The sequence below is a fragment of the Protomyctophum parallelum genome (genome assembly GCF_964188405.1).
Source record: "Protomyctophum parallelum genome assembly, chromosome: 8".
Classification (NCBI taxonomy): Eukaryota; Metazoa; Chordata; class Actinopteri; order Myctophiformes; family Myctophidae; genus Protomyctophum; species Protomyctophum parallelum.
The window spans coordinates 44,976,585-44,991,064 of NC_139703.1; the positions used below are offsets into that span (position 1 = coordinate 44,976,585).

At 41.2% G+C, this 14,480-nt stretch overlaps 2 protein-coding genes across 2 annotated transcripts in view; one reads left to right on the forward strand and one right to left on the reverse strand.

The window, feature by feature from the left end:
• phactr3b (phosphatase and actin regulator 3b) overlaps positions 1-4,246 on the reverse strand; it is a gene marked incomplete at its 5' end in the record, with an annotated part of 36,572 nt that extends 32,326 nt beyond the window's left edge. Inside the window, one exon of the mRNA XM_083771176.1 lies at positions 4,138-4,246. Coding sequence (XP_083627302.1) covers positions 4,138-4,246 — 109 coding nt within the window. The remainder of the gene's footprint in view (positions 1-4,137) is intronic.
• A 1,621-nt stretch (positions 4,247-5,867) lies between these two features.
• On the forward strand, positions 5,868-10,384 carry acot8 (acyl-CoA thioesterase 8). The gene is made up of 6 exons (XM_083772166.1): positions 5,868-6,048; positions 6,318-6,454; positions 8,013-8,238; positions 8,606-8,763; positions 8,886-9,077; positions 9,687-10,384. Exons 1-6 carry the CDS (start codon positions 5,873-5,875, stop codon positions 9,803-9,805), a joined length of 1,008 nt encoding a protein of 335 aa, XP_083628292.1. The 5' UTR covers positions 5,868-5,872; the 3' UTR covers positions 9,806-10,384.
• Positions 10,385-14,480: the final 4,096 nt, after the last annotated feature.

Sequence of the window (14,480 nt, forward strand, 5' to 3'; positions counted from 1 at the left end):
ATTTGGTCAGCCTAATTATTTTTTGTTTATTGTCATGATTTGTCAGGAGCCGAGTTGGCTTTGTCCGAGTATGCTGCTATAAGCAATAATATGTCAAAAATGTAATTGTAACAGCAATGTCCATCTTAACCTACAGTATGTGACTATGTGACTATGACTACCAGTAGGGGCAAATGTGGCGCTGTTGTGCCAGAAACAGAGAGAGAGAGATAGTGCTGCACTGTTGCCTGCTAATGAGAGAGAGAGAGAGTATTCAGAGCATTGAGTAAAACACTCCCAAAAAGAATGTATTCTCTCTGACACATCTAGGGGCCACAATCTGCATTTAAAGATGTTCCTAGAAGCTTTGTCATTGGTCAAAAAACAACCTGGTCGAAATGACTAACCAATCAGGAAGTAGACAGGCAAATCGACCAATGACAGAGCTTCCAGGAAAGTATTTGAATGCCGATTGCGGCCTTACAGAGACAAATAAATACTTTTTGAAACGTCTATGGAAGAATGAATGGGAAATTGTCTTCCGGTGCCCTCGTCGTTCTGAAAGGGGGGCGGGACTGGGATGCTCTATAAGCAGATCAGAAATATATTTGATTCCATTCTCTGATTTTTAAGTGAAGTTGCCATGAAAATGCTCATTGGGATTCAGCACATTTGTCTTTGAATTGAATACCAGGCACCAAGGTCCCTCAATAACATGTTGAAGTATGCTGCCAGGCAGATGCCAGGAGCCAGACTTGCTATTCTTTGTGTTCCACCACCCTTCGAAACACCTAAATCATAGCTCTGAATACTATAGGGAAACCAGGGAAGGCCCACAACTATCCATGCATAGTTATATACATGTTATACATATATATCAGCCCGATATATATGTATAACATGTATGTAACTGGGTCCTAATCTCAGCATTAGGCCTCCTCCAACCTGCTCTGATGGGGTACAAAAAGGAAAGCAGGCCTGAAACTGGCTGGTGGATCGATGTGTGGATCATTCAGGGGTGGGAGAGTCTTTAATGTGACAGCAGCCTGTCAGATTAGAACAGCAGGGCTAAACAAATGCTCCTCCTGCAGGTTAGAGCACTTGTTCCCAAACACTGGGTCGTGGACACATTTTCATGGGTTTGTTTCCTACATTTTGTTTTGAATTAATATTATTTAAAAATGAATCAACAAAAAACTTTACAAATTATTTTCTTTTCTTTTGTATTATCCTGAAATTCCTAAAATAGAAAATAAATGTTTAGGAAGATTATAACTTTAAGATTTGACTTGAAATGCTGATTTGCTATTCTCACTAGTTTGGGCAATCTAATTTCTCTTTTGGGTCACGGGCTAAAATGTTTGGGAAGCAGTGGGTTAGAGGCTAGTCAGGCTACACAGCAAAAAATAAATAGTGACCTGTAAGGGTCCATCCAGGGGTCGATTAACCCTTCATGGTGCCCGGTGCTATAGGCTACCCCCCGTTTTGGTTCCCCCCGGGGACCGTTTTGTCAGTGGAAATGTAATGCTTCACTGGCGTGTTTCACCGTTTAGCGCTCCTTCAGCAGCCTTTGCTTCTAAATTTCGGTGCTCTCACGGCGATAGCACACACACACACACACACACACACACACACACACACACACACACACACACACACACACACAACCTAAAGCCCGGCCCATTGGCTAGTATGTAAAAATGAGATAAAGGCTGCACACTCGTAGCCACGATGCTATTAATATCCAACGTTTCGACCTAGGAGGTCTTCTTCAGGGAATAATGAGTATGAGTATGAGTATGAGTATGAGTGTCATGAGTTTGATGTGGAATGTTGTTGGTCCTCATATGTGCTTATGGGCATGAAAAGCAGCCTAAAAATGTTATGGCTTTATACAGTAATCATTTCTAAATGAACACTGAAACCACAACTTGAATGACCAATATCTTCCAAAGATTAGTATATTTTCTTTACTTTTTCTTTGCTTAGTTAGTACTTTTATATTAAAACTATTCCATTGTATGGCTGAGGAATTGTGACAGTGCCCAGAGTGTCACATTAATCAGTTCTTTAAGATGCCACTTATTGTATTAGGCTATAATAGTGATGGTTCTTCTCACTGATCACAGCTACCACAGGGATGCCAAGGATATGAAAGGGTTAGAATTGAGCAGAGAGGTTGGAGAGATGGGGGAGGGCAGACTGGGTTTTCTGTGCTGCATTGCCCAAGCCTTATCTGCCTGATGCTGCACAGCAAAGGACAGCTTTGCTTGAAATCTGTTTTGCCGCGGTAGCGTATGTGTGAATTCGGAGCAAAAATCTTGAATTGAAATCAATGGCATATGGCAGCATTAATGCAAATCAGACTAATTAATGCCTTATACACACTATTACATATAGGCATAAAAACATAACAAAATAACAATATAACAAGCACTGGATTCAATAGAACTTTGTCATCTTTCAACAATATTGTTTGATTTGTTGATTGATTGATTGATTGATTGAGTGATTGCAATTTGTATTAACAGATTGTATATGGGTACAGTCCAAGGAAGGTACAGGTCTAAACTTTAGATTGACTTGATTGGCTAACTTAAGAAATACTTTAGATTCTAATCTAAATTATATATCTAAAGTCAGTCAATCAAATCAATTACCCTGATGTTATAGCCTTAATACAAACAGATTTACATTGGAAGCCTATAGAGAAGGATTTTGTCCTGCAAGCAACGATGCAATATATATGATGAAAGTGAAAATACACTCTTACTGCGTCTGGGTCTATACTACTCACATACAAATGCAGATAACTTTAAAATGTGATTTGATAGGTTAATTGATCTGTGTTTAAATCAAATTATTGCTTTTACACATACTTATCACTATACTAACCCAACTACACAATCTTCCATTAAGCACCATTGCTGTTGGGAACCCTCATACGTATGTCCAAAACGCTTACCTTTTTCAAATTAAAAAATAGCGAAAGAAAAAAAAAGAAGATGTACAAACTTGTGTCATGAGTCAGATGAGAGGATTCTACGACATTGAAGAACAGATCACATCACACACAGAGACACACACACACACACACACACACACACACACACACACAACACAATTGAGTCTATTTGTCATTTCAGCATGAATGTGCTTTGCTGTGCATCACCGGGTGTACTGAGCAAACCAACCTGGGAAGTAGCCAGATAAACGCCATCTCTGCTCACAGTGGGAGTGCCAAGTGCTAGCTTTTGCCATTTGGGTCACCATGGAAACAGCTAAATACACAACCATGCAGTCATCAGCTTCTACTCGACATAGGCCATTCTTGTGTGATGCAGATTTGAACATACTTGTCCATCCGTGGTTGATGGTAACAACCACTGATATATATGGACACTGGGATGAATCACAACACTATTATACACCATACACCATGCAGGGTGTACTTCATATAGCATGAGTGATGCACAAGGGTCTTTGGTACTCTGTGATCATTAGGCCTATACTGTACATGGACGACCAATAAGCACATGATCATGTAGTATAGGCAATTAGCAATTTAAATAGGCAAATTCGGTTTAGTCTATATAGAAAATATCCATATCCCATAACCCCCAAAATATGGTTTATATGGAATCTGCTTTCATGCTCACAATCAATAATTTGTTTAGGTAGCCTACTTGAAACAAGGAAATTATTTATTTTAAAAAATAAGCCTATAGATATTACATTTAAAAAATATATATTAAACAATAATAAATTATGAATACAAATTCAGTCAGACCGTGATCATATTTACAGGAATATCTGTATAGCGCACGATTAAAACATATAGCCTACACTATAAGGTAAGGTTGTTGCATCTACTCTAGCCTATAAGTAGCCATGGTTCACATGACGCTCGTACTTCATTTTTTCAGGGCTATAGCCTATAAGTAGGCTACCGGTATACGCATTATTAGGGATGTCATAACATAAGCGGTTTTGTGAGACGGCCTAATAAACGATTCGTTAAAGAAACAGCTGACCACGCCACACTGCATCAACGGGGGAAAACACACTTAATGGGATTGAATTAGGGATGAGTGACACGGATGACACACGCACGGAGTGACACGGATGACACACGCACATGAAACATCCATGTTTTACCTGCTCTGTGCGCATCCCCTAACCGAGACTCGGTGATGTTGCTTGGGTCACTTTGAGATCTCCCTCGTTGCAGCACGCAGTCCTCTTCCAGCCCGTTTGAAGAAGCCATGGCGAGAGATGATCAGGACGGAAAATGACAAACGGAACGTGGGCAGCCTATCAGCGTCAGCCAAGGTCGCAGCAGCAGCAGCACGACCAGCATCAAGTGGGTTTGCAGATTGAACGTGCCTCAACGTGGTCGACAGACTGAGACTGCTGCAGCTTCTTCAGCCCTGCTGCTGCTGTTGCTTTTCGTTACTGCTGTTGATGATGATGATGATGATGATGATGGGGTCCCGATCAGGAGCGAGGCTGCTGCTGGGGGAAATCCATTACGCGCGCTGCAGCATCACATTGGTGTTGTCGTGCCTGCCTGCTGTGCCTGGCTGTGACAGTCAGTGCGCGCACTTGACGTTTACAAATTGGGGCGCTACGCCGCGTGCGCGAGGTTCCCCCTACAGTAACTATAGCTACATACAGCCTCCCTCCGTCCATTGATTTGCCTTGGCCTAACTGCTAACTCACTGATTTAGTACATGGATGTTAATGTATTAATCATCCACCATGATATTTGACCATAGCTATACTATACATGTATAGGTAAGGTAATCACACACATAACACACAAGCGAAGGAGAGCAATCATAGCCCTGCACGTCGCAGGACGCGAAAATAGTTAATGCTTATATTGTATATGATTAGGCTGATTAGCCCATGGCCATTTCCTATACGAAATACTGTATGTAATACTGTATAATATAGGCCTACCGGTATATTAAAAATTGAGTTTTCGTACACGGCTATACTTACAGGCTGCGTGATCGCTCAGGCTGGAAGGTCGTAGGCCCAAGGCCCAATTTATATACAAGCTCACAACGCGTCGCGTCCGGACACGTTGTAGATCAGCCACTTGCAGCTCCAGCTGGTGAAAGTGCCCCGAAACGTGAGCTCGTTGTGAGCTTGTAGATCAGCCTGCGGAAACTTGCAACAGAAAGCTGCTAAAAGTGCCCAGAAACGTGACGAACACTCGCCAGAATGTGAAGAAGCGTCGCCCCCGCGGCGAGTTTTCGCCACGTTTCGGCGAGGTTTCGTAACGTTTCGGCGAATCCTCAAGTGAACTCGCCAAATCGCTAAATTCGGCGAGTATTCTTGTTACCGGCCCAAGGTGTAGGGCCTCGAATATGCCTACATTTTCCTAGTCAAATTAATTTACCGGTATATCACATCGCCAAATTGCTTATATTGACAGTGCAGTGACAATGTCTATTGTCTAATGCATAGGTCTACTCAGAGGATGGCGGTAAAAGGCCAGTTTATAAGTAGGCTGATTGGCTGAACATCAAAGACAAGTTACTACAGAATTTGTTCAAATGAATGAGTTAACTTCAAAGTTAAGTTATAAATTAGTATGCCTACTCATGGCTCAAAGGATCCGACTTAAGTGAAAGGATCCTTACATTTTAAGTTTGAGTAATGAAGTAAGTAAACAATGAATGTTGTTGTAGCACGTTGTTTGCTTCCAGTCCAGTAAATCTGTGGATTTAATGTAACCTCGCCTCACCAGGTTTTAGATTTAATGAGGCAAGTATGGTTGTTCAGTCTGTTTCACTTTGCAACCACTAGGTGGTGGTAATGCAACATCGAGTAGAAGTACAATACCGTTCTGTTTCCTTCCAAGCGTATCACCCAAACAAACATGGCCGAGAACAGCACGGAAGAGAATGGATCAGAAACTTTAAGTCCTGTCGGTGTGAAATCATCTGATGAAGATGTGGTCCGGGAAAACAGCGGGTCTGAATTATCTAAGGACCTTAGAAGCGTCTTGGTCACTAGTGTTTTGAACCTAGAAAAGCTCGACACTGATCTATACAGGTAACGTTACGTCAGTCAGTACAATATAGCTAACTAGTAACTAGTTACACCTCTGTCTAGTTTTGCTAACGTGGTGGTATACGGTATAAAGTTCACTAGAATTGTGTTGTTGACATTTGTGAATCAGAAAAGCATTTACACATTTTGAACACATTTTGATTTGACATGTTTAGTTTTTGTAGTTTACATGCAACTGTGAATAATCAAGATAACTTTTGTGATACTGTTCCTATTGCTTTATTGCTTAGTATTTGTGTTTGCTTTCCCAGAGGAATACACCATTGGGTGCCCCTCACTCAGCGTTTATTTGGAGGCCAAATAGTTGGCCAGGCCCTTGTAGCAGCTGCAAAATCTGTTTCTGATGATGTGTATGCCCATTCTCTTCACTGCTACTTTGTAAGAGCAGGTGAGTGTAATAGAAGTTGGTTAAATTGATGCATTGGTTGAGTGGAATCGGGCACGGTTTGATTAATCAATCAGATTAATCGGTCTGATTTTACAGATAAACAAGCCCAAAGTAACAGCTTGAACAGATCTTCAAGCTCACAATATTAAATATAAAGGTATTCAAGTTATCTGAAGTGCAGATATACGCGGCTACATGTATTTTTCAGAATGGACAAAATCATCATCATCATCATCATCATCATACTATAATCATCATCATCATCATCATACTATCATCATCATACTATAATCATACTATAATTCTAACAATGTCTGTCTGTGTGTGTGTGTGTGTGTGTGTGTGTGTGTCTGTCAGAAACACTGCCGTAGCTCCTCATTGCCTGCACCAATCGCTCCCACTTTTCACACAGGCATTGACCATATGAATATGGAGGGGGGGCAAATATCTCACAACGGGTAAGGGCTAGTTAGTATAATTTTTTCAATACAGAATGAGATCATATCGGTAATAACGGCAATTAATTATATTGGATATCGATATCGGCCAAAATGTCTCATCGGCACATCCCTAACTGATGTCATGTACTTACAGCTACAGTATCATGACTGGTTATGCTAGAATCTAGATGTAGTTCCTCAGGATATTACACAGTAGGGAGTGTTTATTGAAGCCTTATTTCTTCTTTGTTGTACAACTTTATCACTTGGCTGAAATGAATTAATGGGCAGCCATAGCTGAATGGTTAGAGAGCCTGTCTGGGAAACCAAAGGTTCAATTAATAATAATGGATTGCATTTTTATAGCACTTTCTATGCACTACGTGCTTACTCAAAGCACTTACAATGGTCCATTCATTCATACATTCGAACAGTCGACGCCCGCATCCTCACTTCCCACATTCACACACCAATGGTGGTGAGCTCACACTGACCCTTTGACATGTGGACAGGAGGTCACAGCCGCCCCCAATTCCAGACCTCAGCATGTAATGTTTTGAGGTGTCCCTGAGCAAGACACTTATCCCCTAACTGTGTTGCCTCCGTCGTGCAGAGTACTCCTTGTTACATATAGGAAGGGTTATACCTCATTTCACTGTATGTGCAAATATTCTAAATTTATGGTACATATTCATGTGTCAATTGTGATTTCAATCAACCCTGTGACGAGTTCAAATCGGTTTTCTTCCATGTTGTGGAGAGACATTGGCACAGCCTCTATAGACCGTGAGCATCCTATGTGGACTGTCTGTAGGTTGAACTGATTTTATGGTTTATCCTTTATTTTGTCATTGTTTTTGTGATATGGACCTTGAGTGTGCAATAAAGATTGTATTTAATTTAATACAGTGACCACAAAGGAGTGTAGTAATGTATAATAGAATTGAATACTATAGAATAATGTAGATCTATATTAATATTATTATAACAAACTTTCAACTATAAATGAGCAGAGCATACTGAGCTGTCCTTTCATTAGAATGATCAATTTCAAAGCTGAAATACACAGACAAAACACACTCGTTCTACTTCTAAAAATACTTATTTCTTTTTTGCAGGGGACCCCAAGGTTCCAGTGTTGTACCAGGTGGATCGCACAAGAGATGGTCGCAGTTTCTCTGTGCGTTCAGTGAAAGCCATCCAGCATGGACAGCCTATATTGATCTGCCAGGCATCCTTTCACAAGCTGCAGCCTAGTCATTTGGAGCATCAATTTACTATGCCTGTGGTCCCTCAGCCTGAAGAGCTAAGGACTGTAGAGGAACTTATTCACATGTATCTCAGGTGCAGTATATTGGCACTCATCATACAGTAATATGCAAATTATAGAGACCCCCTGCCTTCCAGGGTGGACAGACAAACATGGTGCCAAGTGGACAATATCCAAATGAAGATCAAACACAATAAAACGGATAATTGTCCAGTTTGTTTAAAATGGTACACTTGTACCACATTCAAAACTAAACCTGATTCACACTATTTCAGAACTCTTAATTGATGATTAGTTTCTAAGATCTTATCACCTCTGAGACCGGCCCATACACTACAGTCAAATTGAACTGTCCTCAAAGGATAAGTTCCTTAACAACTACTTTCCGTCAATGTAAAGTGCTGTGATGCAGTGATGAGTTTTTCTTTCTAAATCTTGCAGTAAACCAGACGTAGCAGAGAATGCAAAACTAGGACTCAACAAACTGCTTGCTAATGAAGTACCCATTGAGATAAAGCCTGTCAACCCATCAGACTTCTACAGACGTGTTGTTTTTGAACCAAAGAAACTGTTCTGGGTGCGAGCACGGGGACATATAGGTAATAAGATTATAAGATGTTATCATTGTAAGAAATGACTATGACAAGAAGATGTGATTTACTATTTACCATCCTATTGGTATTATTTGAGCATTCATTATCTATTTTATTTACATTTGCAGGGGAAGGGAACATGAAGCTTCATTGCTGTGTTGCTGCTTATGTGTCAGACTACGCATTTTTGGGCACAGCACTGTTGCCCTATCCAAAATACAAGGCCAATTTTGCAGCCTCGTTGGACCATGCCATGTGGTTCCACAACACTTTCCGTGCAGATGAGTGGATGTTGTATGAGTGTGAAAGTCCTTGGGCAGGTCAGTATTGTTCCATTCAAGTGTGTTTATCATAGGATTGTAAGGATGGCTATGTCGGTCAGTCTGTCTCTCAGTTACATTGTCCAACACTTTAATTCCAAACAAGGTATCTCAAAAACATCTGGATAGAATTGACTGTTGACTCACGGAAAAGAGGGCACTGTTTTCCCTTTGTTTTGCACATGGGTTCCCAGATTGGCACCCTAGACTAGAGGATGAACCCCATTACCTCTCCTCTAGTGTCACCCTCAGGCCAAAATAGTAACTTTGCACTCATGATCTATTATGCAGATTGCAGAATGAAGTGGCTGATTTTGGTACACCCCTTGCTTTTCCTCAAATCCAAAATATCTGGTTGTGTCTAAGGAGGAGCCGTACAGTGAGGCTTCTAAACTCTGAGGGCTCCATCTTGCCCCTTATCCCTAAACTTATTTGCAAATTTTTACTATTTTAAAACATTTAAAAATAGTTCAACTAGCCAATCTACATTAACACGTTTAGCTTGTAGGTTGGTAGCGCAAGATCTAGGGCTTAGTCTTATTTTGATGTATTTATTCATGTCAAATAATATATATGTATCTTTTGAAGTGTTTATTTGGCATCTTGCAGGTGGCAGCAGAGGACTAGTACAGGGACGTCTTTGGAGGCGAGATGGGGTGCTGGCTGCTTCTTGTGCCCAGGAGGGAGTTTTGAGAGTGAAAGAAGTTACACAGCATAGTAAACTATAGAAATATTTGGAGGAAATTAAAATGTCTGTCTCATGCAGACATGTGAAATTGTTATGTATCGTTTTCAACTGCAGTTGATTCATACGCAGCTGTCTCTTGCACTCGTACACCTTTCAAACCTAGTGTGGAGAAAGGTCTGTCTAGGAGTTTTTTAGTTTTCATTTAATACAATCAATTAATAATGTGTGTATTTTGGGCATGGCAAAATTCAAAAAAAGAATGACGCTGTTGTGTGACAAAGTATAAAATAACGCTTAAAGTGGTTAATCGATTCACTGATATAGGCTACAACATTTTAAAAAGTATATTAAAAGAAACAAACATGCTAATATGTTTTGGAGGCCCAAATGATTCACAATAATAACAGTACCACAGAGGTGTAAATTAATTATCAGGGATTTAATTTCAAGGACGTTTCAGTGTGTGTTCTGATCATCTGAGAAAGCAATGCTATAGTCTACCTGTCAATCGTTGTATGTAGCAGTTATGAATTTTATTGTATGATGCTTTTTCATGATACAAATTATGTTTGTATAATTTATTTCCTAATCCTACCAATAAATAAATTGGAGAAAATAATAGTCCTATACTGGTCCATCAATTTAGTACATCGTCAACTAACTACATTACTGCAAAGTCCCCAGTTCAATTACAACTGAACAGATGTGTAATCATGTGTTGCTTCTTGTCTCTCCATGCTGCCTTTGGTGTTCATCATCCATCAGTAAAAGTGTGTGTAAAAAACAAAACCAACACACAAAGACAAACAAAAACAGATGGATAATCCATCTTTACACGGATGGTCGCCTGAATCCAAGTCTAAAAAGCAACATATTTAAGTTGTAAAATGTTTCAAAAGAAGACTTAATTTGATTTCATGTTATTGTTTAGACAGATACTAGGTTTAATGTTTACCTAGAGGATTCCTGTTACTTTGTAGAACTAAATAGGGCAGGCCTATGTTTTGTTTACCCCGGGTTCATGCCATTTACTGTGCAAGATTGTTGAAAAACACCCCCAATACTACCACCTCCAAGTCCTATTTTAAAATGTATGTCTTTCATAACACATTAGCATTGTCTATGACTATTTGTCTTTAGGACAGTTATTTTTCCCAGTACGAGTTGTTGATCACATAACAGATCAGTAGGTGGGGGTAATACCGATTATGTCCGGAAGAGGGCGGAAGCAGCCCGGCCCGCCGCAGTGCCCTGTGTTCTCCTCGGCTCCGTCGAAATAAGGTTATTTAATTAATAATTATTACATTACATTATTAGTATTATTATTACATTACAGTTATTGTAAAGACACATTATGTTTCTGTGTAAAAATAAGTAATTAAATAACATCAAAAAGTTATCTAAATGGATAAATGCTATTCACTGGAGTGAATATTCTATTATATTCTAAAAACGACTTATAAATCCTAAAGCCTTGTTTATACTTCACTGTGCAACGGTCCTATGCTGGACAATAGCAGATATGCAAACTCACAGCACATCTCATTCAAGACACTGAACTTGCAGATCTGCCATTTTTGAACACACTATAAAGTTAACCATTTATCATGCTGCTCTACGTGGCACTGCATTCTGTGACATTAAACCAAATGGCATTTTCCACTCTATGACACTACTGTTCTACATTTTTGTCTAATAAAATAGGCTATTAATTTAATCAATCAAACTGCATTAACTAACAGAGATACTACTAACCAAGCTATCCATGTCAACATGCTCTATAGGAGTCTCAATAACAGGTATAAGTAACGTTTAATGTTTAGTAATTTTTAATGTAGCAGAAGAGGCCATTTATTGAACAGTTTTTTGCACAATTTTAACATCCCAGATCGATTGAAATATGAATCTACTGTGCTGTGCTACACCATGATATATTAAGAGTACAATAACATTCCATTGTGAATAAAAACGTATTAACCACAGTGTAATGCTAAAGGTTTCATCACAGGGCTGTCTGCTTCATGTAATATCATTAAAAGTGTTGTTGGTGACAGTTATATGAGTTGGAAGCATTAAGACCCATTTTAACCCCCAATGGCTTCCTTTCTGACAAATAACGTTATTGTAAAAAAAAAAAAAAAGATTCACGCGTTCATATGTAGCTTGGTACCCTGATAAACCCTGATAATAAACCCTGACAATGCGCCCAGAGAGGCAACACGATTCCAACGAGCCCACCCCCGTCCAAAACGGTTGAGAAATGACAGAATTACCATTTGGGGGTCCCTGGGGCGTCCCGGGGGGTCCCCGAACCTACAAAACCCTGAGAACGCCCCCAGGGGGGCGACACGATTCCAACGAGCCCACCCCGTCCAAAATGGTTGAGAAATGACAGAGTTACCATTTGGGGGTCCCTGGGGGGTCCCGGGGGGTCCCCGAACCTCCAAAACCCTGAGAACGCCCCCAGGGGGGCGACACGATTCCAACGAGCCCACCCCCGTCCAAAACAGTTGAGAAATGACAGTTACCATTTGGGGGTCCCTGGGTGGTCCCGGGGGGTCCCTGGGGGTCCCTGAACCTTGAGCCCCCTAAATACGCCCCCAGGGGGGCGACACGATTCCAACGAGCCCACCCCCGTCCAAAACAGTTGAGAAATGACAGAGTTACCATTTGGGGGTCTACACCATGATATATTATTAGGAGTACAATAACTTTGCATTGTGAATAAAAAGGTATAGCCACAGTGGGGTTGCAGTGTAATGCTGAAGGTTTAATCACAGGGCTGTCTGCTTTATGTATTATGATTAAACGTGCATTCTGGTATTGTGAATCAATGATTGAGAAAAACATCAGAGGGGTTTGAACCCGTGAAGTTATATAAAGTTGTATTCAAAGTCGGGTGTCTAAACCGCTAGACCACTGAGGACGCTGCCAGGAAGGGGACTCATGTCTGTATTGACTATTTATAAGCCGTGACGTAACCCGCTTCCGGGTCTTACTCAAGAAAGCTCCACGTCCTCGCGGGCGTGGCCTCACGTCATACCCGGAAGGAAGTGCCGCCCCCCCTCAAATCAAGAAAGCTCCACGTCCTCGCGGGCGTGGCCTCACGTCACACCCGGAAGGAAGTGCCGCCCCCCCTCAAATCAAGAAAGCTCCACGTCCTCGCGGGCGTGGCCTCACGTCATACCCGGAAGGAAGTGCCGCCCCCCCTCAAATCAAGAAAGCTCCACGTCCTCGCGGGCGTGGCCTCACGTCATACCCGGAAGGAAGTGCCGCCCCCCCTCAAATACGGAAGAGACGCGTGGAGGGGGTTTTGCTCAGTGTTGTTTTGCCACGTCACCATGTCGGTCGTCGTCGTGTCCGCCGCAGCAGCAGGTACGTTCAATGTTATTTAATACTTAACGTTGTTGTTGTTCAAACATCTGTGATCACTTTATATGTTAACTTGTTGTGATGTTTATATATTATGTTCGTGCCGCTCAGTAAAACCGTGTTCCAGTAGCCGAATCGTTACTCTCGGCGCCTAGTAGACAACAGGGCCCGGGTTCGAGTCCCCATCGAGGACTGAGAGTTAGCTTCATTCTTACCAAACTAGCACAATTGTTTTAGCTTTTCTCGTCGAGGTCCATTATTCATTCAGTATTTGAGCCTAAAAATGGTGGTCCCGTGGCTCAGATACGGAATGAATAAAGGACCTCGACTTGATGCAAACAAACAGTGTTGTGTTTGTTAAGAAGAAAATAAACTCGGTCATCGACTGGGAAGTGAACCCGGGCCCGGATGTTCACATACCATCGGCTTAACCATTAGGCTACTGGATCATGGTTTTATAAAGTAGTAGTAGTAACATATATGAAGACAACACAGTAGGAACAGAGCATTCTGGGATGCACGCTAGTTCGTTAGCTAGCTAGCGTGCTGCCGTCGTGAACGTGCACAATGATAGTCAACGGACCAGCGCGTTCATGTGTTTGGGGCCAGGCTGCAATACCTTCATTCGGCCACTATGTCCATTTCGCCTCAGGGTTTCCTCTGGGTGCCTTCTCTATTCATAATATACTCTATGCTCACAATGGTGGTCCGTGGCTGAATAAATAATCGACTAGAGGTGAACAGAGTAGTGTTTAGATGGTTCTGTTATGACTGCATGCTGTAGTGTTTAGATGGTTCTGTTATGACTGAATGTTGTAGTATTTAGATGGTTCTGTTATGACTTCCCCTCTGCATGTTGTAGTGTTTAGATGGTTCTGTTATGACTTCTCCTCTGCATGCTGTAGTGTTTAGATGGTTCTGTTATGACTGCATGTCGTAGTATTACTATTTAGATGGTTCTGTTATGACTTCCCCTCTGCATGTTGTAGTATTTAGATGGTTCTGTTATGACTGCATGTCGTATTTAGATGGTTCTGTTATGACTTCCCCTCTGCATGTTGTAGTGTTTAGATGGTTCTGTTATGACTTCTCCTCTGCATGCTGTAGTATTTAGATGGTTCTGTTATGACTTCTCCTCTGCATGCTGTAGTATTTAGATGGTTCTGTTATGACTTCCCCTCTGCATGCTGTAGTGTTTAGATGGTTCTGTTATGACTTCTCCTCTGCATGCTGTAGTATTTAGATGGTTCTGTTATGACTTCTCTGCATGTTGTAGTATTTAGATGGTTCTGTTATGACTTCTCCTCTGCATGCTGTAGTGTTTAGATGGTTCTGTTATGACT

Excerpts from the sequence above, each read along its gene's own strand:
- acot8 (XM_083772166.1), top strand. The coding sequence starts at position 5,873 with ATGGCCGAGAACAGCACGGAAGAGAATGGATCAGAAACTTTAAGTCCT. Across the intron at positions 6,049-6,317 it reads CTCGACACTGATCTATACAG|AGGAATACACCATTGGGTGC; the intron begins GTAACGTTACGT and ends TTGCTTTCCCAG. Across the intron at positions 8,239-8,605 it reads CTTATTCACATGTATCTCAG|TAAACCAGACGTAGCAGAGA; the intron begins GTGCAGTATATT and ends TAAATCTTGCAG.